This window comes from Podarcis muralis, chromosome 8, assembly GCF_964188315.1.
Source record: "Podarcis muralis chromosome 8, rPodMur119.hap1.1, whole genome shotgun sequence".
Taxonomy (NCBI): domain Eukaryota; kingdom Metazoa; phylum Chordata; class Lepidosauria; order Squamata; family Lacertidae; genus Podarcis; species Podarcis muralis.
The window spans coordinates 20,728,107-20,754,002 of NC_135662.1; the positions used below are offsets into that span (position 1 = coordinate 20,728,107).

The window sequence follows — 25,896 nt, forward strand, 5'->3', positions numbered from 1 at the left end:
TCCTTAATGTTAAAAACCACGAGTGTGGATCTGCCCTTTGACCAGGATAACCTAGACTCAGTTGCTCAGGCTGTGGTATCACTCTGCTTGTCACTGAATTAAATGCCTCTAATTTTTGTATATTATATTGATCTATTTATGAAAGTATTTTTATGTCACCACATTGTAAAAATATTAGAGCAACCATTAACAAAAAATACACCATTAGAAATAACACTGCAATGCGGCTGTTACTGCTGATGTCAACACCATATTCGTTTTCTGTTTTTCAGTTGTACTAAAGAGTACAAAAAGAGAAGATGACAGGCCATTCAGAGACTGTGCTGATGCATACCAAGCTGGCTTCAACAAAAGTGGTGTCTACACTATTTATGTTAACAACATATCAGAACCTAAAAAGGTAAATAATTTTTGTGGGTTGTTTTTTTAAAAAAAACTGTTTCATTAGATACTCTTCAGAGCTCAGGAGTTGGCCTTTTGCAATCTGGGTATCATATCTTTAAATTCTAATGTTGAGAGATGTGATGCATCCCTGGCCCCTCTCCTCAGTTTCTGCAGGAAGGGATTTTAAAGCAGGTGTCTGCTTAACAGGGATTTTGAAATTTTGCAGTAATAAGGTAAGTTGCAATATTGTGCCGAAGAAGAAGAAGAAGAAGAGGAGGAGGAGGAGGAGGAGGAGGAGGAGGAGGAGGAGGAGGAGGAGTTTGGATTTGATATCCCGCTTTATCACTACCCTAGGGAGTCTCAAAGCGGCTAACAATCTCCTTTCCCTTCCTCCCCCACAACAAACACTCTGTGAGGTGAGTGGGGCTGAGAGACTTCAAAGAAGTGTGACTAGCCCAAGGTCACCCAGCAGCTGCATGTGGAGGAGCGGGGAAGCGAACCCAGTTCACCAGATTACAAGTCTACCCCTCCTAACCACTACACCACACTGGTCCTCTGATCCTCATGATCCTCTAAATACAAAGACGTCTAAAGAAACTAGCAAGAAAAAGCAATGCTTGGAGCAGTGCTAGATAGTTTCAAAATGCGTGTCCCATCAGTGATCCATTTCACTGGTATCTCCAGTTACCAGAGGGAGAGAAGAAAGAGTCCTGGGTGCAGTCACCTATGTACCACAATGACTTCTTCTGACCAGTCCATCATTAGGGATGTAAGAAGGCATCCTTTTTCATCCTGCCATACATTAGTCACATGTGGCATTGTTTCCATTCAGCTACTGTTCACCTTCGGCCAAAGATAACGTCATTTGTGTTGCTGTACCCATCATAGTCACTGGATTTATTCTTTACCAGACATGGGACAGAAAAGGAAGATGACATTTCCCACTCCTGTTTCCATTTTTGATGGAATTCTTTCAGCTGACATATGACTGGAACTGGCAGCATCTGAAATAAAGTTGAGAGCTATGGTATATTTTAATCCTAAAACAACAACAAAAGCACACGCTTCCATAGGGTTGTTGTAAATTTGATACATCTCTTATCAGTTTAGGGAGTTTCATTTCATTAGACTCCACTGCCTTGTGATGATTCAGGTTATATTCCATCCACTATCAAGCAAATAAAATAAAAAAGCAGAGCAATTCAAGTTCTTATTTCGTGTGTGTATTCAAGTTTCGACCTCAAAACATGTTAAAGGTGTTTAATAGCTGAGTGCCTTGACCTTGTCTGGGACATGAGCCAGTTGAGGACATTTGTTGGCTCAGATAGTGGCAAGCTAACATTTATAATCAGCCTGCCATTCCTGTTAATGTGGCAGGTGTTCCCTTCCATTGCTATGGAGTGGACCAGACCACACAGTGAATAATTTAGTGCTGCAAATCCCTCTGTCATTGTCTGATTCCTCGTTTTTAATTTGCTACATTACTCAGAACAGTAAAACTCCCTAACCTGTTTAGGAATGGATTTTTTAAATAAATAAATAAATAAATAAATAAAATAAATAAATAAATAAATTTTTAAATAAATAAATAAAAATTTAAAAAATACACTTCAAGAAGTTTCCTGTATGTGTGGGTGTGCTTATATATCTCCCCCAGCCGTGCCCTCCCCCCAGCTGCCATATGGAAACATAAGCCTACAGAATGGTGTATGAGGATTTAATGTGCAAAAAAAGTAGCCACTGTGTTTCTGGGAGCTTGATGCGAGCGTTAAATAAGATACATGAATTGCTTTAAAAAGGCGGTTATAAATCAAAGACCAATGAAGCCGCATGGTGCAGATAAATGTTTGCACTCAAATGTCATTGTGGGAGGAAGCAGAGAGCCAAATTGTTTTTCTCCAAGCAAAAGCACTTCTTTAGATTTTTTTCTTTTTTTTGATCTTACCTCCTCAAATAAGGCTTCCATTTGGTGGCAGGGGGTGGGGGACATTGTACAATCCCCTTCCTCTGACACAAAATGTGGGGTTCTTGGCTGCATAAAGCGGACTGGAAGTTCATTCAGTAGTGGGAACCGCATAACACCAGAACGGACAATACCCCTTGGAGTGAAAGGCATGGAATTGATTCAGCTAAGGATGAAATAGCATCCTTTGGACAATTATGAAGGAAACAGTTGAAAGGAATTGGGTAGTGACCCCCATGTGATCAGGCCATGTACAGCGCTATGTTACCAGCTAGTGTCATGAGGTCCGGTTCCTTCTATGTTCCTGCGTGAGAATGCTGAGACCTGCACTGAATTCATAACAACTTTTGTTAAAATCATGCTCTAAACACCAGCGGAGCATGTAGCTTTGCTAAGAGATCACATTGAGAGGAACTCTGAAATACTTTCAACCATTCTGGAGCATGTGCATCTGAGTATGAACATATTTAAGGAAATTGCTTCAAGTAAGAAGACTGAGCAAAACCTGAAAATCAGGGTTTTTCATTCCCCCCCCCCCCCCCTCCTGGGAAAGGGAAAGGGCTGAGAATATTTTGACTAACTTGTTTCCTAAATACATGGCCATGTAAGCTATACAATCAGTGAAAGCTCCTTTTGGCATAGGAATGCATCATATATATATATATATATATATATATATATATATATATATATATATCGTATTTTTCACCCCATAGGACGCACCGCCCTATAGGACGCACCTAGTTTTTTTTGGGGGGGGGGGAATAAAGAAAAAAAATTATCCCCCCCCCAGGCATGGGGCTAGCTTCCCCCGACCCCAGCCCCCAGAACAGCCTGCTATCCGGAAGCCTAGGGAGCCTCGCCGGTCTCCCCAGGCTTGCGGACAGCTGTGCGAAGCCCGGGCGTGCTAAAGAGCATGCCCGAGGCTTTGGAATGCAGAGCTGCGCGGACCCCAGGAGGGCAGGCAGCTCTGTGTGACCCTCCGGAGGCCAGCGCGGCTTGGCGCCGGGTTCCGGAGGGTTGCGCAGAGCTGCGTGGACCCCGGGAGGGCAGGCAGCTCTGCGCGACCTTCCGGAGGCCGGCACGGCTTGGCGCCGGGCTCCGGAGGGTCACGCAGAGCTGCGCGGACCCCGGGAGGGCAGGCAGCTCTGCGCGACCTTCTGGTGGCCAGCGCAGCTTGGCACCGGGCTCCGGAGGGTCGCGCAGAGCTGCGCACAGCCCGGGAGGGCAGGCAGCTCTGTGCGACCCTACGGAGGCCGGCGCGGCTTCGAGCCGGGCTCTGGAGGGTTGCACAGAGCTTCCTGAAGCCTGGAGAGCGAGAGCCTCTCACTCTCCAGTCTTCAGCGAAAGCCTGTATTCACCCCATAGGACACACCCACATTTCCCCTTCATTTTTGGAGGGGGGAAAGTGCATCCTATAGGGCGAAAAATACGGTATATGGCCCAGCATCTCACATAAAAGATGTGCAGTATAAAGCGCACAGTGGTGTGGATCCTTCGTGCCATTTGCATGTACCTGCAGGAACATACTGCCCAACCCTTCCCACACGTGGCCAACAGTGGTTGTGTGGGTCTCTAACTGTTACACTCTCTCAGCTGAGGCTAGAAAGAATTGTGCTATAGATCCCATCCATGTGGATGTTTCAAAGCTGTGTTAGATAGCACCTGAGGGAAACAGCTCTGAGAGAGCTGCTGGTGTGTGGAGAGGGGGCCTTACTTACATAGTTAAATGCATGTGGGCAGAGGTGCATTTCGCACAGTGCGAGTGGTGCAGCGCCTTCTCAAAGTGTGGTAAGTGCTTGCCTGTCTTCTGAGGGCTCTGACAGGGTCAGAGAATAGTGTAACTCAAACTATTTTGAAGGCTTGTTTTCCCTCTGTCAGGCTTAGCTTGTGGCTCCACTGCTAGTGGAGTTTGGATCTGGTGTGACTTATGCCAGCTTGCTTTGTGCCAGCTTCTTGTGTGTACGATTGCTCCCTGGGTCACTGAGATTGAGAAATCCACCCTCCATGTTCAGTAACTCTCTATTCCCCGCCCCCTTTTTTTGGTTTAGAATCTAGGCATTAAAAACATGGGTTACTATCTAATTTGCTTTTTTGCAAAGCTTTCTGAAGACTCAGATTGGCCACTGCAGGAGGCAGGAAGCTGACCTGGATCTATCAAGGGCCCAGATCCGCACAGTGAACCTGACGAGTGTATCTTCTTATGCCTAGGTTTTTTGTAACATGGAGACCGCAGGAGGAGGCTGGACAGTCATACAACACAGAGAAGATGGGAGCCTAGATTTCCAAAAAAGCTGGAAAGAATACAAGATGGTAAGCTGGGGGGAGTTACTTACAGGAATTCTATCCCTAGAATCCATGGGGAAATTGCTATAAAATCATTATTATTTTGAAGCGGACACTGTGTTAAGAACTTGTGCTGGGAATGTGGCCTTTAAACAGGAAAGCCAGAAGAACCATGTGACTCAAGTCTCATATAGCCATCTAAAGACCCCTTTCTTGATTTGATTTAACATGAATCATACTTCTTAGAGCTCCTCTGCTCAGAAACTCCCCATCCCTCGCAGATTTTGGGATGTATCTGTTGCCTTTGTCTATGCTTTCCATTCCTCAACCCAAGAGGATGTGTCACATTCAGCATGAATAATAAAAGTAACCTTGGGTGAGCTCCAAACTCCCTTGTGAACAAGGGGAAAGGACTTCTGCTCAAGAATGGGAGCTTCTCATGTAGTGAGGGAGATTTGTCTCTGAAAGGAAACACGGGGAAATGACTAGTATTTTAAAGGAGAAAGCTGGTTTGGATCACAGTCACTGTTCTGAGGAAAACTGCTATACTTGATACCTTGCCCTAGATCAGGGTTTCCCAAACTTGGGTCTCCAGCTGTTTCTGGACTACAACTCCCATCATCCCTAGCTAGCAGAACCAGTGGTCAGGGATGGTGGCAATTGTAGTCCAAAAACAGCTGGAGACCCAAGTTTGGGAAAACCTGCCCTAGATTATTCATTTACAAATTATGTATTAAATTTGTATTAAATTTGAGGTGGGGGAACAACAGATGTTAGGGCTGTGGAGAGACTCATTGCTGGGATGCCCTCAGATGGAGGTGCTGTTTGAACTTGTGTCACCACATAAGTGTTCTTGTCCAAGTGGGTAGTAACTGCAGCCCATTGAATGTTCCAGTCCAACATGAAGGGAGCAGACCCATAAGCAGTTCACGTTCATGGGAAGAGTATATGTTGAAGGCAAGAGTTCAGGGTCAAGGTAGAACCATGGACAGCTCCAAGAGCAGCTCAGGCTGTAGACAGACTGACAGGAGCAGGCTCAAATGTTGCTTCAGCACCAGGCACTCCTAGACTGAGACTAAAATGGGGCTGTTGCTCAGTCCAGCTGGCTTCCTCTGCCTCTGGTAGGCAACTGCACTTGGCCTGCTTTAGCAGCCATTGGCTCCACTATCACTGATGAGACTGAGGCTATGGTGTGGTTTCTCAGAATGAATAATCAGACTCTGAGGACATCTGCATTCCTTCTGCTGGATTCAGTGCTGAAAGTGTTTTCCTCTTCCATTTAAGGACGGGCAGACCCGCCTAAGTCCATTCTATGTCAGTTTCACTGGTGTTCTCAGTTATAGATCTGATACGTCCTATTTTTTTTCAGGCTTTCCAAAATTAACAGAAACAAAGTTCACATGTAAATTGTATGAACTTTGAATTCATTTACCCATACAATATGCATTTTCAATGCATTCCTTTTCATCCTAACATACACATTTTGTGTGCTTACTAATGTTTTTAAAATGTGCACCTTTTGAGACCACTATTGCAGAGCAAAATCCAAAGAAGTGGGTAATCCAACTAATAGTTGTGTTCTACTGTGCAAGAAAACTCAGAAATGCTGAATTGAGTTGGTCTTCTTCTTTTTAAAGGACACAATGAATTTCTACACCACCCTTATTTGTATTCAGTCACCTCCTCTGAACTCCTGTTCTGAAGTCAGTTGGTGGTAGCTAACACTGATTTGGGCTTTTCTGTTCTGCATTTACCGTAATCCCAGAGATAAAGGGACGACTATTTAAATAGTTGGGTTTTTTGTTCCATTACGAAAGTATTTGTATATTGCCATTTGTATACTATAACATCAGGATGGTGTACAAAAATAATTCACAATATATCAGTACAAAACAGTACAAAACAATCATTAAAATGACTGACCTGGGGGGTGGATTAAACAGCTGCATAGGCTGTCAGCATTATTTTAAAAAGAGAGAGAGAGATGCCTGAAAGTCAAAACTGATGATGCTTGCTAAACCTCTGCTGGAAGATTGTTCCACAGCATGGGGCTACTGTCACTAAATGCCCAAATGTAATTGAAGCCTGTTGGGTTTCTGGAACACAAGGAACAACTTGACAGCACTTCTCCATATGATCTTGTGACAAATGAAATTAGCTGTCCTTGTGCCCTCCAGAGGGTGCCAGGGTATAGAGAAGTTTCAAGACTTTCTGAAGGATGCCAGGGTACACCACAAGGCTAAAACTAGAAAACATCATGTCAAGCAGCTTATTAAATTAGGAAGAAATTGTTCCTGATTAAATATTTTCCTCTTTTTTTTTCAAATGAGGTGTTGACTACATTTTTAAAAGCTTTGTGTTTTCAGAGTTAGTCATGGCTGCTTCACTGTTTCCATTCTTCTCTCACTACTAATGATTTTTTTTTTTTTTTTAGTGGGAAAACCACTTTTACATGCATTTGTCAAACAAAAAACATTTGGCTTAGTTTGAAGGGTATGTTTTTGATCAAAATAAATATTCTGCATTTTTAAACTACTCATGCTATTGATTTTACGGTTCTTTGTTAATTTAAATACAGCTACTTTAGATTATTTCAGTTCCTTGTTTCTGGCATGTGGTATACTTAACCAGGATAAGGATGTGCATTATATTCAGATGAGTTCCGAATCATAGCAGGGTTACTTTGGTGGGATTGAGGATTTCTAGAGGTGAAGGCAGATCTCTGTGAGGTGGTATGAGTTGACCAGGGATCCCTGAAACACTTTGTGGTGCCTCAGCAATCTAGACATTAAAGGGGGGAAATGCTGCAAACAGGCATCTTCTGAAAGCAAAATTAAATGCCTATAAGCCTACAATATACAAGAAAGGCCAGGGTGGATTATGAGAAATTGGAGAGTAGTGGCTCAGTTATCAAGAGGCCAGGTATGTGCCACTGCTTGACCAAACTGTCTGCAGCTGGGTGAAAGGAGAAGGTTGAGTGGTATGGATGGACAAGATCAGAGGAAGAAACTTGCTGTGCCAAAAATCATGTAACCAGAAGCTGAGACACTTCCGCCCCACGCAGTTCAGCAAACCTATTAGATAAAACCACAAGCCACCACATACATTCTTGTTTAATTAATTTATAGTCATTTCTCAGCTACTGAACAAAAAGCTGATTACACTTTCTTTGCCTGAGCTTGTGGTAAAAAGAATCCGCTATCCTCCCTTTGTGAATGTTACTGGATAACATCTGTTTGAGGAATTGTGTTGACGTGCGGCTATATATCTGCTTGGTTCAGCTGAATACAGCATTTCTAGGGATGCTGTAATAAATGCTACCCATGTATTATTCAAATAATACCCATATGGCAGCCTTCCCTAGTCAGAAAGGACAAGGAGAGTTCAGCTCTAGCAAAAAGAGTTGTTTCATAACACATAGCGCTTGGCTGCATTGTATATAAATTCTGTTGGGGAAATTATAGCTGCCTTCAGAAGATTTGCTCATGCAATGCAGAAGGGTGTCCCACTTAGCCTTGACCCAGACATCACATATTCCCGCTTCGCCATACCACACAAACATCTAAAGTGCAGAACCCTGAAATATCAGGTTCCCAGATGTGTGGATGCAAAGGAAAAATGGAAGTAGGGCGAAGCAAAAATCTACTAACACTCACCATCCAAACAGGAGAGGGAAAACTGCAAAGGAAGGCCTCCCTCCCCTATTCCGGGCAGCCTATCCAGGAGGATACCATGACTGATGGCATCAAAAGCCTTCAAGAGAATCAGCAGTGTTGAACTCTCTCACTCCTCTCTCGGCAAAAGTAATCTCACAGGGTGACTAAGGCAGTTTCAGTTCCAAAATCAGGCCTAAAGCCCCACTGAAATGGATCTGGAAAATCCCATTTCATTCCAGAGAACCTGGAGCTAGTTAATGACCATTCACTGAAACACAAAATAGGAAGTCAAAGCACGTAGGATTCCCAATCAGCCTCCTACCTAAGTACTAGCCCAGGCATAGAAGAAGAAGAAGAGTTTGGATTTGACATCCCGCTTTATCACTACCCAAAGAAGTATCAAAGCAGCTAACATTCTCCTTTCCCTTCCTCCCCCACAACAAACACTCTGTGAGGTGAGTGGGGCTGAGAGACTTCAAATAAGTCTGACTAGCCCAAGGTCACCCAGCAGTTGCATGTGGAGGAGCGGGGAAGTGAACCCGGTTGACCAGTTTATGAGTCTACCACTCTTAACTACTACACCATACTGGCTCTCCATTCATCCCTGACCACTGGTCCCCTTAGCTAGGGATCATGGGAGTTGTAAGCCAAAAACATATGGAGGGCCAAGTTTACCTATGCCTCTACAAGCCAGGCTCAACCCTACTTAATTTCTAAGATAAAATGGGATCGGGTTATTTCAAATGGGATTGTGGCAAGATGAGACCCCTGCTCTGGTTCTCAAACAGGTCTCCTCATGCCTTATCTTCCTGGGTGAGAGTAGAGAAAAACCATGGCTTCTTTGTGGTTTTCTGAGATTTGGCTCTGGTGGGTGAGCTAGAAGACAGGCAGTGGGTCTTCTGCAGGCACATGGAGGAAGCATGAGGATGCACACCATTCATAGCCAAACTATGGAATTTATTACTAGAAGATATAGTGATGGCTGTGAAGGAAACGGGCTGCTTAAAAAGAAATAGAAATATTGTATATAGTTTGGTTTGGGAATCAAGGGGTTAATTTGCTATCTTTCTCAGGTAAGCCTCTCAGGAGGTTTTAGGAAGTAATGAGGTAAGGTGTGGATTCTGGGTGGGCCAGTCTACAAACTGATTCAGACAAAAGTGCACTTCTTTGATGTTTGTGTCTGTTTGTAGTTTGGGATATGCAAAGGTATATTTAGCCAGCTACTTGCAATGATTGTCAGACTGGCACAGATCTCTAGAACAATAAATCATGTAGGTGTTGGAAGATGAAAAGCCAGAGGGAGCTGCAAACTGCCAATAAGGTTTCTAGGACTTTTATCTTTAAGGCCTTAACTCTCAGCTGTTGGGATGAGTTCAACCTGCTTTTGTTTTCTGTACAGTGGTGCCTCGCAAGACGAAATTAATTCGTTCCGCAAGTTTTTTCTTCTTGCGAGTTTTTCGTCTTGCGATGCACGGTTTCCCATAGGAATGCATTGAAAATCAATTAATGCGTTCCAAGGGAAACCGCCTTCAGACCAGGTCCGGGGACAGTCTCTCCCCCGACCTCTTCTGAAGGCTGGGGGGGGGGGGACAAGGGCTTCTGAAGGCTGGGGGGGGCTGGGGGGGAACAAGGGCTTCGCTGCCGACCCCCAGCATTTTAAAATCTCACCGGGACACGGGGAGATTTTAAAATGCTGGGGGTCGGCAGCGAACGCTTCGCTGATCCCGGGATGGCAGGCAGATCTGCACCGCCATCCAGAGCGGGGTGGGACTTAGCGCCCCGCTCGGGATGGCGGCACAGATCTCCCTGCAGTCCCGGGACGGCAGACAGCTCTGCGCCGCCATCCCGAGCGGGGCGGGACTTAGCACCCCGCTCGGGATGGTGGCGCAGATCTGCCTGCAGTCCCGGGACGGCAGACAGCTCTGCGCTGGCATCCAGAGCGGGGCGGGACTTAGCGCCCCGCTCGGGATGGCGGCACAGATCTGCCTGCAGTCCCGGGACGGCAGACAGCTCTGCGCCGCCATCCCGAGCGGGGCGGGACTTAGCACCCCGCTCGGGATGGTGGCGCAGATCTGCCTGCAGTCCCGGGACGGCAGACAGCTCTGCGCCGCCATCCCGAGCGGGGCGGGACTTAGCACCCCGCTCGGGATGGTGGCGCAGATCTGCCTGCAGTCCCGGGACGGCAGACAGCTCTGCGCCGCCATCCCGAGCGGGGCGGGACTTAGCACCCCGCTCGGGATGGTGGCGCAGATCTGCCTGCAGTCCCGGGACGGCAGACAGCTCTGCGCTGGCATCCAGAGCGGGGCGGGACTTAGCGCCCCGCTCGGGATGGCGGCGCAGATCTGCCTGCAGTCCCGGGACGGCAGACAGCTCTGCGCCGCCATCCCGAGCGGGGCGGGACTTAGCGCCCCGCTCGGGATGGTGGCGCAGATCTGCCTGCAGTCCCGGGACGGCAGACAGCTCTGCGCCGCCATCCCGAGCGGGGCGGGACTTAGCACCCCGCTCGGGATGGTGGCGCAGATCTGCCTGCAGTCCCGGGACGGCAGACAGCTCTGCGCCGCCATCCCGAGCGGGGCGGGACTTAGCGCCCCGCTCGGGATGGCGGCACAGATCTGCCTGCAGTCCCGGGACGGCAGACAGCTCTGCGCCGCCATCCCGAGCGGGGCGGGACTTAGCACCCCGCTCGGGATGGTGGCGCAGATCTGCCTGCAGTCCGGCGACTGCAGGCAGCTTTGCGCGGCCATCTGGAGCGGGGCGGGCATCGCCCCCGGCTCCCGATGGCCGCGCAGAGCTGCGCTGATCCCGGGACGGCAGACAGCTCTGCGCCGCCATCCCGAGCGGGGCGGGACTTAGCACCCCGCTCGGGATGGTGGCGCAGATCTGCCTGCAATCCCGCGACTGCAGGCAGCTTTGCGCGGCCATCTGGAGCGGGGCGGGCTTCGCCCCCGGCTCCCGATGGCTGCGCAGAGCTGCGCTGATCCCGGGACGGCAGACAGCTCTGCGCCGCCATCCCGAGCGGGGCGGGACTTCTCTGCTGTCCCGGGGAGATTTTAAAATGCTGGGGGTTGGCAGCGACCGCTTCGCTCCCGCCCGCCAGCATTTTAAGATCGCCCGGGGCAGCGGAGAAGTCTCCGCTGTCCCGGGAAGGCAGGCGGGGGGGAGCAAAGACTTTTGCCCCCCGCCGGCCTTCAGAAGAGGTCCAGGACCTCTTCTGAAGGCCGGCTGTGGGCGAAAGTCTTTGCTCCCGACCACCAGCAATTTAAAACAGGTCCCCGGAGATTTCCCTATGGGCTTTCGTCTTGCGAAGCAAGCCCATAGGGAAATTCGTCTTGCGAAGCGCCTCCGAAACAGAAAACCCTTTCGTCTTGCGGGTTTTCCGTCTTGCGAGGCATTCGTCTTGCGGGGTACCACTGTACTTTGCTCCTCTTGTGGGATTGATTGTGTCTATTATAAAACTAATGAATCTTAAGCATCAGGGCCCCTGATCCCAGAGGGGGCCCAGAAGTGACCTTAGCCAACATTGCTTTAAAAATAAATAAATGGGTCTAGTAGACGTGATATGAGTCACACAACTCAAATTGATCAATTTTGTGTTACTCAAAGTTTGAGAGTCAGTAGCACAGGTGTTGTAAAGGTTTGGTAATCTGTCACGGAACAACCCCATTGAAGAAGATAACAGTGGTTACACAGACCTCTTTGCTGGTTACAAAGGGGCCCCCATGACCATTCAAGATTCAGACCCCCAAAATATAGGTCCACCACTGATTGTGTGCATGTAACTATTCATATGTGAAAACATTTTATCCTAAGAACAACCTTTCTATTTATCCTTTTCATTAGCTTTTAATCTTGGTTCATGAAACCTTGTGGTCTCTATTATTTTAACCACCCACCCTTAACAACCAAACCCCACAGTAGAGGTGTCCTTGGGGGAGTTTGTAGCTTTTTGGTGCAGGCAGCCTGGTGAAACGAAGACTTTGACGTTGTGGTAGCGAAACATTAATCATAAGGGACGGCAAACAGAGAGGAACAATCTGGTTGGTCTGATCTCCCTTCCTCTGCCAAAGTGTGGATTATTATGACAGATGTCCACAACCTGAATGACTTTAAAAGGGCACTGGACAAATTCACGGGGGTTATCAATGGTTGCTAGCTTTGATTGCTATTCTTACAATTTTGACTTTGTTGTTGATTCCCCCCTCGCAAAACGTTATACATACAGTGGTACAGTGGTACCTCGGGTTACAGACGCTTCAGGTTACAGACGCTTCAGGTTACAGATTCCGCTAACCCAGAAATAGTACCTCGGGTTAAGATCTTTGCTTCAGGATGAGAACAGAAATCGTGCTCCAGTGGCGCGGCAGCAGCAGGAGGCCCCATTAGCTAAGTGGTGCTTCAAGTTAAGAACAGTTTCAGGTTAAGAACGGACCTCCGGAATGAATTAATTACTTAACCCGAGGTACCACTGTATTGTTTATGGTGTGTGTGTGTGGTTTTTTGTTACTGCCTTGTGAGAAATATCTAAAAAGTGGAGTATGCATCAAAAAAAGAAATCGTGCACAGTAATAAAATTATTGCCAGAAATGTTCAAAGACTGCTGCGTATTCCCATGTAAAGCTTGAGAATCTCCCTGATTATTCTTTATAGCCCCTGGAAAGGCATGCTTGCTGAGATTGGGGTTTGGGGCCTTACCTGACATATTAACTGCTTTCTTCAGTGCGCTATCTGACAAGAGATGAACCCATAGGCTATACTGTCTGTGTCTGGTTTCAATTTGGAGGGAGTGCCTACAAAAAACACCAAAGCTTCCTATGAACATTTTCAGACAAAATAAACAACGCAAGAGAGAAAATGGTTTAATGACGCTGAAGGAACACGATTCAAATAGGATACCCTTATGAAATTTGCCAAAAGTAATAAATCCCTTTTGCACCATCCATGGGATTTCCCCCTGCCCCCTTGTTAACATCGAGTCTGCAAATTCTGAGTGGCTCTGTTAAGAGTCATGCAAGAGCCTTGCAGTCGCTTTCAAAACTCACACAGACTCCCTGACCCTTTTTGTTATTTCAGCTCCGCTAATTGCAGCACAATTAACGGGTAATGTAGATTGGCCTTCGGTGGTTCTTGCTAAGTAGCTGAAACATTCTAAAATGCCATTTGTCTCCAGTTCCCTTTGTTATATATCCCTCTGATCAGACCGTCATTGAAGTAAAGTTTTAACAATTGACTATTCTTATTGGACACGACTGGTTTCATGTAGCCATATCAGTTCGCACCGACACAAATGGTGGTCTTTATAACTGCAGGCTCATCACATTTGCCCTGTGATGTCCAGGCACAGGACTGAGAGGTTTTAGGTTTTTCCGTCTACTTCCCCCAGGAAAACCTGCTGTTTACTGCTGAATCGGAACAAACGTCAAGCAGGTTTTCTGCAGATTGACATTTGTTCCAATTCAGCAGTAAACTGTGGGTTTTCCTGGGCAACAATAAAAACAGGACAAAAGAAAAACCGCCCAGACTTGTGCCTGGAAATCACAGGGGGGAAATGGAAGGAACCATGGGACAAAGGAAAGTAGGCTTCTTATGCCTAGCACGCTGGGCAGAGCCAAGGAAAACATCCTCCCCTCTGCAATAAGGAGAGCCGAGTGATGCATAATGTCCTTAGACCATTAGGGAGCAAAGCCCTCTAAAGTGACGTCCAACAGAGCTGTCCAGGTTCATGTCTTTTCTTCTAGTGCATTCAGCACCAATGCTTGCTGCTTTGCCAGTTCAGCTACACAACCGGGCAGACAATGCCAATGGCTCTATGGGAAACTCCAGGTGTCCTAAGGGATAAAGGCATCCCACTTAAATGACAGTCTGCCATTTTAAAACATACCACAAGGGCAATTAGCTGTGTCCCAAATCAATGTTGCCTTTGCTTGCCAGGTTGTTTATTTTATTTCATGGTCAGCAGTAAATATTGCCAGTTTGATTGTGTGTGCATGCATGCACATGTGTGTGAGTGTAGAGGGCTGCTGGATGTCCCAACCAGGCCAAAATCATGAATAAAAACAACATTATGTTGTAATTTCAAGAGCCTTATCAAGTGGGCATAAATATGTGACTTAATTATAACAGGCATTTCTAGATATGGTAATCCTTTGGGCCTGCCATTATGTTTTGGTAGTAGCGGTGCTGTTTTTATTTTCTACATAGATGTTCCTAATGTGGCTCACAACAAAAGTGTAGAACCTATCGGTTTGGAAAACACATGCTGTCTTCTTTCTGTTTTTCAAAAGGTCTTTCCTTTTCAATATCATCTATTAGTAGACAGCTATTTTAGCAGCTGGGACACAGGTGGTGCTGTGGGTTAAACCACAGAGCCTAGGGCTTGCAGATCAGAAGGTCGGCGGTTCAAATCCCTGCGACGGGGTTAGCTCCCATTGCTTGGTCCCTGCTCCTGCTAACCTAGCAATTCAAAAGCACACAGTAAAGGTAAAGGTACCCCTGCCCGTACGGGCCAGTCCTGACCGACTCTAGGGTTGTGCGCTCATCTCACTTAAGAGGCCGGGAGCTGCCGCCGTCCGAAGACACTTCCGGGTCACGTGGCCAGTGTGACGAAGCTGCACTGGTGAGCCAGCACCAGCGCCGCACACGGAAACGCCGTTTACCTTCCCGCTATAAAGCGGTACCTATTTATCTACTTGCACTTAGGGGTGCTTTCGAACTGCTAGGTGGGCAGGAGCTGGGACCGAACGACGGGAGCTCACCCCGCCACGGGGATTCGAACCGCCGACCTTGTGATCAGCAAGTCCTAGGGACTGAGGTTTTACCCACAGCGCCACCCGCGTCCCACGCAGTGCAAGTAGATAAATAGGTACCGCTCCAGTGGGAAGGTAAACAGTGTTTCCATGCGCTGCTCTGGTTCACCAGAAAGTGGCTTAGTCATGCTGGCCACATGACCCAGGAGCTGTACGCCGGCTCCCTCGACCAGTAAAATGAGATGAGCGCCACAACCCCAGAGTCATCTGCGACTGGACCGAACAGTCAGGGGTCCCTTTACCTTTATTTTAGCAGCTAATGCTGTCCATCTCACCCATTCTCTCCTGGGAATTTTTTACCATCCTTTTTTGCATTTTCTAGACAACATGAGTTGCATTCAAACTAGTATTATTATTCCTTTAATTTTATAATAAATTCATTTTAAAATCCTAGAACAATTAATAGCATTAAAGCCATAAAACCAACGCTTTAATAAAATTTCACATGCAAAAGAAGGTATACTGTGCACTCGTTCCATGAGTACAAGAATTTATGCCTGTGCAATGGGATTCCCACTCCTCCTGCCGCTGCAGATGCCCTGTATCCTTCTCAAATTTGATCCAGAGGGATGGGGAGAATTCCAGAGCAAATTTAGGGGGTACAGGAGAAGGAGAGAGTGGAAGTTCCATTGCACAAGCAGAAATCTTTGTGCTAACAGAACGGGTTGCCTAGCACTACATTGGATACAACCCAGAAATATAATTAATAATTACTAAAGTAGTATAGCAAAGTAATTAATAAAGTAGAGTATAAATGTTCTCTGCAGCAGAAGCAAACGCAAGGTCTATCAAAATCAATTGGAAAATTAGGGTATCATGGCTACCTTATGACTAACTTTGTCTGGATCCAACCTGATATATTTTAATTCTTTTGCAAAGAGTACATCTGATCCGGCCTAAAGCTTGCCATGTTTTAATAAATGAGGAGTTGGAGAAAATAAGTAGTAACTCTATGCCTCAAACATGAGGAAACTTTCATAGCAATCTCATGTCATCATAGTCAACAGACGTGGCAAAAATAATAGTTGTCAACGAAAATACGAGCTCGTATTTCCAAATTGCATCTGACAACTTCAATAATATTGTGGGTATTAGTCAAGTTTTATCACAACTATGAAAGTTGGTTTCCCTTCAAGTGACTGTTGCTATAGTTAAAGTATTAAAGAAATGTAAGCAAAGACCAATAAATTGAATATTATCTCTTTTTTTCTAGGGCTTTGGTAGTCCTTCTGGTGAATATTGGCTGGGGAATGAGTTTATCTTTGCAATAACCACTAGTCAAAGACACTATTCTCTAAGAATTGAACTAATGGATTGGGAAGGAAGCCGGGCATATTCACAATACGATAGATTTTACATAGGAAATGAAAAGCAGAATTACAGGTGAGTCCAGATGTTTTTGTCACTGTGTGCATGCAATGAATTAGAAACTCACTAACCAAACATATACAATTGGAAGGTTTTAGTAGATGGAATATGAGAAAATATATGAAGCTCGTTTACATGAATCAGACTATTCTGTATTGTCTACACTGACTGCCTAGGTAGAAACTTATACTTGTTGATATATAAGATATCCATATACTATGGACATGTAAATATAAAGTGGTCATGTTTGACAAGGCACCCCCATTCTGCTGGTATAACGTTCTAGAGATATTTCCCACAACTACCTATGTTTACTTCAAAGTATGTCTCATTATGTTCAGTGGTGTTTACCCCCAGGTAGGTTTGCAGATCGTGTTCTTGCTAATAAAGAGTTAACTCAAACTTGGACAGTGTGATTTACTGCTGGCTTGCTCCTGACAGTAGGTGTGCAAACGGTTGTACCCTAAAAGAACTTAAGTGCTGGAATCAGCACTCTGAATTATAATGACTTTTCTTTTCTTTTCTTTTCTTTTCTTTTCTTTTCTTTTCTTTCATTCACTGGATAGATTGTTGCACCTAAATCATGTCACTGAGTCAATTCCTTGGCTCAAAATATGAATCTTGGGACTCATAATGCTCACCTCATTTTTTTTATTTTTATTTTTTTAAGTTCAGAGTCTTTCTCTGGCTTGGATTGTAATCTGAACCAGAGAAGAACTCCTCCACACCACAAATCTTTCCACCATTCACCTATCTGGCAGCTCATTTTCTGGCACTTTCATGGATGCAATGAAAGAAGGAGGTGTCTCTGTCCCCCCCCCCACTCCCCCTGGTGTATAGATCATTATTATGGCAGTGACGCAGATGCTAACAGACTGGGAAAGGTAATTTACCCAGGGACCTGCATTTCTGGGAGCTTCCTGTACCTGGTTGCTGCCATGACATTGTTCCCAGTGCCAGGGAAAAGCGTTGAAGGGTGTGTCAGAGATACAACTGTCCTTGCCTCTAGCATTGGGGGAAGAAGAATAGAGTTGAGAGCTGATATTACCTTATTGCACATCCAGTTCCATCATCTGCAGTGCAACAAGGTTCAATTTGGTTTATAATCGGGTTTAGAAATCACCAAACTATCGAATTTTGACTTACCGTAATTTTATGCATATTTTGAAAATACTGGGGGGAAATAATAGTGGTAGAGTTTTTTTAAGCCATACAAGAAAATTCTGCTTACATCAGTTAAAACCCCAAAGATTAACATTTCCCAAGGTAGAAATAAGAGACTAGCTAGTGATCTAATAGCTGAGGTTAAGCTGCAAGGTTCTTTCTCTAGCCAAGCTCAGTTTCTTATCTGTTGGAGCCAAGATCCAACAGTGATAGGGGAATCTCATGGACTTGATATACTGGTGCTTGTCTCCTTATTGCCCAGCTTGTCTATTACAATTTCAAAGTCTGTAAACTCACAAAATCTTATGGATAACTTTCTATTAACGCAAATAAAGGCAAAAGCGCCCTGTCTCTCAGCACCTGAATATAGCCTTATCTAGCCAAAGTCAGGCTACTTTCATTTTTCTAATGTTTCTTTATATGATAATTTCCATGTTTTTTGTGATCTTTCACACTCTGTAAAAGCCACTTCTGGAAAAGTACCATCATCTAGTTTAGCAATTATCTCCATGTTATTTGCGGCCAGAAAAAAATCCATTTGTTATCCTGTTAATCTGGAAAATCACAGGAGTTTTCAGTTGTAATTCCACATGATGAAATATGGGCCAGTGTTCCGGCATACTGTTCTTCCCTCCACATCAACCCAAAAGCCACAGTACCATAAGGCAACAGGTAATGCAGTGTGAAAGGAACATTAAAATCCAGAATAGAAGTGCTAGCTTTGTAATCAGGAAAAGTAGAGCAATGTTTGAATGCACCCTTAGTCTCAGATTTTAGTCTCAGTTCCTGGCAGTGCTTCCCCACCCTGGCACCTATAATAATAATAATAATAATAATAATAATAATAATAATAATAATTTATTTTTATTTATACCCTCCCATCTGGCTGGGTTTCCCCAGCCACTCTCGGCGGCTTCCAACAGAATATTAAAATACAATAATCTATTAAACATTAAAAGCTTCCCTAATCAGGGCTGCCTTCAGATGTCTTCTAAAAGTCTGGTAGTTGTTTTTCTCTTTGACATCTGGTGGGAGGGCATTCCACAGTGTAGGTGCCACTACCGAGAAGGCCCTCTGCCTAGTTCCCTGTAACTTGGCTTCTCACAGCAAGGGAACCACCAGAAAGCCCTCGGCACTGGACCTCAGTTTCCGGGCAGAAAGATAGGGGTGGAGATGCTCCTTAAGGTATACTGGACCGAGGCCGTTTAGGGCTTTAAAGGTCAGTTTGTGGGCTGGTGCTCCCCTGTCCTGCTTTCTGCCTTTACTTACTTCTGAGAATACCCAAACAAACATTTCAAGTCAAAATGCAAGCTGGCCAGCATGTGTGAGTCTACTCTTTTCTTTAGATCTATGATTCCACCTATCTCCTAGCCACGAGGGTGGGGGCAGTTCATCTTTCTCTTTCTTCCATCTGTCTCCTGTGAAGCGGCAGTGGGCTTTAAGGTTTCCAGCCAGGCTTCTACCATTGCACATGTGTGCATTTGCATGAGGGCCCTTCCAAGCTGCCCTAGCCATCTGCCTGAATCTAAGAGAACGAGGGAGGTGGGGTCACATTTATTTGGCCTACACCAGAAGCAGGGGGGACCCCCAAACCAGCTAGGGAGGCAGCTTGTTGTAGTTTTTAGCACCTCTGTGGGCAGTGAACGCAGCTGTTGTCAAACCAGTAAGGAAAGGTAAAAGGTAAAGCACCCCTGGATGGTTAAATCCAGTCAAAGGTGACTATGGGGTTGTGACACTCATCTTGCTTTCAGACATGGCTAGCATGACTAAACCACTTCTGGCACAACGGAATGCTGTAATGGAAGCCAGAGTGCACAGAAACGCCATTTACCTTCCTGTCACAGTGGTACCTATTTATCTATATTCACTGGCGTGCTTTCGAACTGTTAGGTTGATAGGAGCTGGGACAGAGCAATGGGAGCTCACATCATCATGGGAATTTGAACCACTGACCTTCTGATTGGCAAGCCCAAGAGGTTCAGTGGTTTAGACCACAGCGCCACCCACATCCCTAATGTCAAACCAGTATCTGTTCAGGGCTGCCCGAGTCACCTGGTGACTTATTGTAACATGTTGAGTTATGGTACCTGTTTTTCTTGGGGGGGAAACACTGGTTCTTGGCATCTTGAGTTAAAATGATCAGGTCACAGGTGAAAATTATAATTATCAGACATTCTGCGAAGACGCAGGCTGGTCAGAGTAGTTAGAACTAATCCTATGTGTCTATTTATATTGTGCCATCATGATACTTTACACAGTAGCATAAGTCATACAGCAAGAGCCTTTTCCTTTACAGCTAACAGTCTAAATCACTGCTAAAATAATGAGGCGTGTTACCAATATGCAAATCTCTTCATCTTGGGAGATTTAAGCTTGGCCAATGTCCCCCCCCCCCAGTTTTTTTTTTAACCAAAGAATGTTGATCATCAAGGCATTAGTGTAGGAACTTGTTACAGCCTCGTGAATAAAAAGTCTCACTTCCCTTGCCAAATCTAGGATGGCTACAGAAGTTGGCTGTGGAACTGAGGAGGGAGCTAAATCTTAAGGCTGGATGCCAAACAGCTGGCCAACCTACCACAGAGCAGAGCGTGTCTGTGCCTTTGATGGCGCAACTTTCATTGGTTCGCATTGTGCATAGCAAGCCCAAGAAGTGCCTACTGAGCAAAAATCCACTGTTGCTTTCTTTTCGCATTGCTAGTTGCCGGTTGCGTCTACTGTACTCTGAATATCCCCCACGGGAAACAGACTCCTTTCAGCCAAGCAAATGATCTTTCTTGCTGATGAAACTATTAACAGCAACAATGATCCTGCATCCAATATTTCCTGTTAGCAAGAAAACACAGAGGAAGGATGCACTGCATTTTTAACTTCCAAATACTACCATTTCCATCAGCAATAATAAGAACCAGCAAAGAAACTGGTTTCCAAGTTGGCCTGGGCATCACTTCAAGGAAACCTAAAATAGAAAACAGAAAACAACGTGAAGGAGTGGGAGGGGGGAAGCCTTGGGAGGTGGAAGAAGCGCTTTGTTTGCATTCAGCACAATAATGCCTTATCAAAGGACAAATAACACTGCTCCAACATTTCCTTGCAATCACTGATGTAAGGATTCGGAGGCTATGGAGTGATATATTATGCCTGAGAAAATATGGAAAATCATTTTTCATGCGGCTCTACAAAACACTATAGAAAGTTTTGATTCAGCCTGGATCATTCCCAATTGGTGACTTCAGACATGTTCTGCTTATTCTCCTAACTGTTTGTATTTCCTTCTTTCTACTACTTTTTATTAGCCTAAAGGATCTCTGATTTGAAAGCAGTAATGCTGAACACATGTACATTAAAAAAATATCCTCTCTTTTCAGAACCATACAGCTGCTATATATATATATATATATATATATATATATATATATATATATATATTCTGAGAAGGCAGGATAAAATACATCCCAGATGGGTATAAAAAAGTGCGAAGGAGCTTAGAGTATTGGCTGATAATAAGTGGCATTTACTAATCAATGCTGAATGATGACCTAATTCCTGAATCTGAACGCAGCTCATCTGATTTATATGTTCTTTAATATTACTTTCTGGCAGTATTTGCATGCAGAAATGATTAAACGGGTTATCTCCAAGTATCCTTTTAGACCACAGGGTAACTCTATTCAAGTAAGGTCCGTTTAGATACACTTTTTAAATAATGGCGAAATATTCATATTTACATTCCAGGGGCCAAATTAATCTCTTTCTATATCTATATGAGGAACTAAAGAGAGTTAAACAGAAGACTTTGTAATCATGGGGAATGCACATTTGTTTCTGGCATGCCTTGCATATACTTTATGAGCTTTCATGTGTGTTTGTTTCAAATTAGAATATTTGGCTGAAACAAATTTTCACATTAGCATTCACATTCATCAGATGTATTTGATTTAAATAGTATACACCAGAACATAAACTTCTCTCTGATTTTGCAAGCAAATTTCAGATGGGAATTTACTAAATAATGTGGCTGGGAGAAAATATGGAGGGGGGCAATGGCAAGAAGTAGTGTGATGGGAATTAATGAAACAGCCAAACAACGTGTTGCACTGAACATGGGGATAGCATCCTGCCATTACATTCTCCACTCTCAAATATAATGTGGGGGACATTTCACCCATGCCATGAGACTGCCTTGTTGTGCTTTCCCCTGCCTCCAGCAGCATCAACAGCCAATAATGGTAACAGAGCTAGGGAAGTACATAATATTATGATATCACAATGGGAAGGATGTACTCCAGAACAGCCTAGGTGGGTTGGAACACCCAATTTTCGCCTTCTCTAACCTCCAAGTTCCCATCAAATCAATCCTAACCCATATGAGCTCGTTCAAGCCATATGATTGTAGAACACAACGCTGTAGAACGCAACACATAATAAGATTTTAGCAGATGTGCTTTCTGTACATATTTTGCAAATGTTCTCAACATGGAGATTTATTCCTGCATTCAACAGGCCGCCATGACTTCTCAGGAATGACTTGAAATATACCCAAACGTGTAGTGATTTAATCTAGTGCCCATTAGCAAGAGGCCCATTTTGGAACAACGCCAAAGTGCTTTATCAGTTGAGTGACCAAAGTCCGAAGTGGCACTGTGTGAGCTATCTCTGAGAATTAGCAAACGTTAAGAGAAACGTTGTTTGGCTAACTGAAAGCTGACGCTATTGTTCTCGTAAGGTTTGTAAACTCACAGTTGTAGCTTAATCCAATCAAATCCCAGTCCATGCAATATGTTGACAGCTAGACAGGACACATCCATTCATCATCCATCAATTTCCACCCTTCACCCGCCCTGTGTTTTTTTTTTAAAAGAGAAAAAAAAAATGAAAGCTGTCGTCAATTATCCCTAGGCATTTGCAGTAGGTGTGAGCCAAATGCTTCCCAACCCCCCCCCCCCGGGTTTGTTTTGTTTTGTTTTGTTTCTTGGCTAAAGCTTGCCTCCCCATGATCTGTCTGCCTCCACCCCACGCTCCTCAGTTGCACAGAAAATCCTCCTCAAGGTGTGGGGGGGCCTGGGAGAAGGGGTGTGGCCTAGAGAGAGTGCCAGGAAGGGCCGATTCAGAAGCTTGGTGCATTGCTTGCTGTAGATGTCCTATCACTGATCTACCACAACTCAACAGATGAGTTCACATTCATCTGCTGATACGCTAGTTCAAGACTCCTGCTCTTCTTTCTCCTGCTTCTTAATCTTCCTTCTGGACTGGGACAGCCATTCCAATAGAGGACACCTTCAAATAGAGGACTGTCTTTGGTAAAGCAGGCCATCCCTGGACATGGTGAGGCAGGAGATTCCACAAACAAGCAATTACCATACATTTTGCTTTATAAGACTCACTTTTTCCCTCCTAAAAAGTAAGGGGAAATGTGTGTGCATCTTATGGAGCAAATGCAGGCTGCACAGCTATCCCAGAAGCCAGAACAGCAAGATGGATCACTGCTTTCACTGCACAGCGATCCCTCTTGTTGTTCCGGTTTCTGAGATTCAGAATATTTTTTTTCTTGCTTTCCTCCTCCAAAAACTAGGTGCGTTTTATGGTCTGGTGCGTCTTATAGAACGAAAAATACGGGTACATGAGACTTTTATCAGAATGGAAAACTAAGACCTGGTTGCATTAAATCTCCCTGACAATCTGCTGCAAACCGAACCATGCATAAAGCAAACTCATTACTGAGTAGTCTTTATTAGTCTGTTTAGCAGTAATAACAAGCCCCATGTACCTAATTCCTGATTCTATTTAAAGAGACAGAGTCATAATTCTGAACTGCAGATTTTTTTTTTATAAGGCCATGACTCTGATTTTTAAAAGAAGAAGAAAAGTGTTCAGGGTTCAGGGTTCAGTCTGAACCCTCCTGGCCTGGTCAGTATGGCACCAGCTAACAACTTAAAGTATAAATAGATGACAATGAGTGAACCTTTCACTCATATCTGACTCTAGAAGCCACAAATGACGCCATGGGAGTAGAAATATGTTTAACAGGCTGTTTGTGTTTTTCAAACTGGGGTCTTAGTGGCACATAATTCATCTTGGCACTTCTTGAAATCCACATTATGTCCTTAGAAAGCAAATCAAGGATTCCACGGCAACATTTATTTATTTCAAATTTCTGTAAACATTTCCAGGAATACCCTTTCCAGTTCTTGATTTTTCTGCACTGATTACCTACACTTAGAAATTAGCTGTTCGTTAAAGAACTTTCGTGCCCCGAGTTATAGAATGCCAAACTGTGTTTATATGAACACCCTATAACCCAGTTGTGACATCATTATAGTTGGGCTGTTGAAGACAGGCTTTGCAGCCACTTGCATAATCTGATTCCCTCACTCGTTTCCCAGTATGAGTAACGCATAGCTAATCCACAAGCCACAAACATAACCCTAGATCAACTGTGTCTTCCATTTCTGATTTAGAGACAAACAATGGTTTTAATAAACCATAGGTTCCATACGTAGATAAACACAGCAATCTATGGTTTGTTCAAACCAGGGAGTCAGTGGGAGAATTAGAATATACAGGTATAAAACATGACAGCCAACCCTTATTGTTTGGGCATCATGTCTATGCTTGGTGTATGTTTCAAACTACACACATTCCTTAGGCATTTCTGTATCTCCGACCAACTCATGGGTTCTACACAAACCCCCTCCCCTCCACATTAGCATTACAAAGCAAGCACTAGTGTGACAACCTCTTGTTTTCCATGTAATAAGGGATGGGGAAGATATTAGGCTCATTTCATCTTTAATGCAAACCTACTTAATCACATTTCCTGAAGCTAGTGAACTGAAACACAACTATCCTTTGAAATTCACGTTTCAGGTCCTTTGCCTAAGCACCACTGTCCTGTCTGAATTAAGTGTCAATTTGTTTGCCCACATCCAGTCCTTTGCTACCTCCAGACACTGGTTTGGGACCATAGCTGTCAACTTACAGATTTGAAAATAAGGGACCAGCAGCCTCGAAAATAAGGGATCAGCAGCCAAAATAAGGGATTTTAGTCAACCAGCAGCCAAACGAAGGCTCAAGCGGTGGTTCCCACAGTGCAGCAATCTGGCAAAGGGGATGCAGCAAGGAAAACCACCGTCATCTCTCCATTGGGAAGCGCTGAGCAAAAGCGAGTCCCCAGGCAATGCAGCCGATTTGATCGGCACAAAGCATGCAAGCTCCACCCCCCAGTCGTTCTTAGACTCCTTATTGGGTGAGCAACGCAGCCAAGCAACACAGTTGGAGCCTCCCTCCCTGGCCGGCAGGGAGAGAGGGAGAGGAGCTGCTTCCTTTGAAACCCAGGAAATTTAAGGGACATCATCAATAAGGGACAGCAGCGGGAAATGGCGCTGGGATAAGGGAGTTCCCACCAAATAAGGGATGGTTGACAGCTATGTTTGGGACCTCCACCGCCTTCCTAGAATAAGGCGTAAAGGAGAAATCAATATACAATTCAACTCTCCAGGATTTCTGCTATGTGCATAGTCCAAGTCTGCAATTCCAGCAAATATATCTGCATCATTAACCAGGTTAGGTCAAGGCAGCGTCAGTCACTGCCTCTGAACATAACATGCACATGTGCTTATTTTCTTCTGCTATTAGTGAATACAGAAGGAAATCAAATAATTTGTGGCATAGAAAATAAGCATTTTTCTTGTAACTATGACAATTACTGTATCCTATTATGCATTTTCAAATACTTGGGAACTTCCCCGTAATCACTGTCTTGCCTTAAGTGAATGTTCCGTTGCCAAAGTAGGAGGACATCCCTGAATATTTTTGGCTTCAGATGAATTGAAAATATACAATTACTGGCGCTTGATTTTGCAATAAAGTTGAATCAACGCCTGGCATATTTTCAGATGAGGCTCATTCTCTCTCTCTCCTTTTACCTCTAGATAAAAAGTGTTTAGTAGTTAAAGCAATAAATCAGAATTAGGACATTACTCAAGCATAATCTGGACCAGTTGTTGCCTTTTGAGGCCTCCTTAGAAGACCCAAGCCGATCAGAAGAGATAGATGTCTAGATTTCGTCCCAGGGGAATTAGTCAACCCCTTTGGGTAACTCACTTGGAAATACAACCCTTAGAAATAAAGGAAGTTTTCCTAAATATCTCATTAAAAGGTCCAATTCCAGGCAAAGAGTTTATTTGCTTCTGAGTAAACATATTTGAATCCAGCTCCAGATTTTATCTGCTGGATTCTGAATCTGTTGTAAATGTGTAAATGTGATCAGTTCTGG

The 25,896-nt window shown here is 44.6% G+C and overlaps 1 protein-coding gene across 1 annotated transcript in view; it reads left to right on the plus strand.

Moving 5' to 3' along the window:
• The window catches only part of ANGPT1 (angiopoietin 1), a 144,505-nt gene that overhangs the window by 98,227 nt on the left and 20,382 nt on the right, over positions 1 to 25,896 (plus strand). Inside the window, exons 5-7 of the mRNA XM_028736293.2 lie at positions 273 to 400; positions 4,559 to 4,660; positions 16,306 to 16,475. Coding sequence (XP_028592126.2) covers positions 273 to 400; positions 4,559 to 4,660; positions 16,306 to 16,475 — 400 coding nt within the window. The remainder of the gene's footprint in view (positions 1 to 272; positions 401 to 4,558; positions 4,661 to 16,305; positions 16,476 to 25,896) is intronic.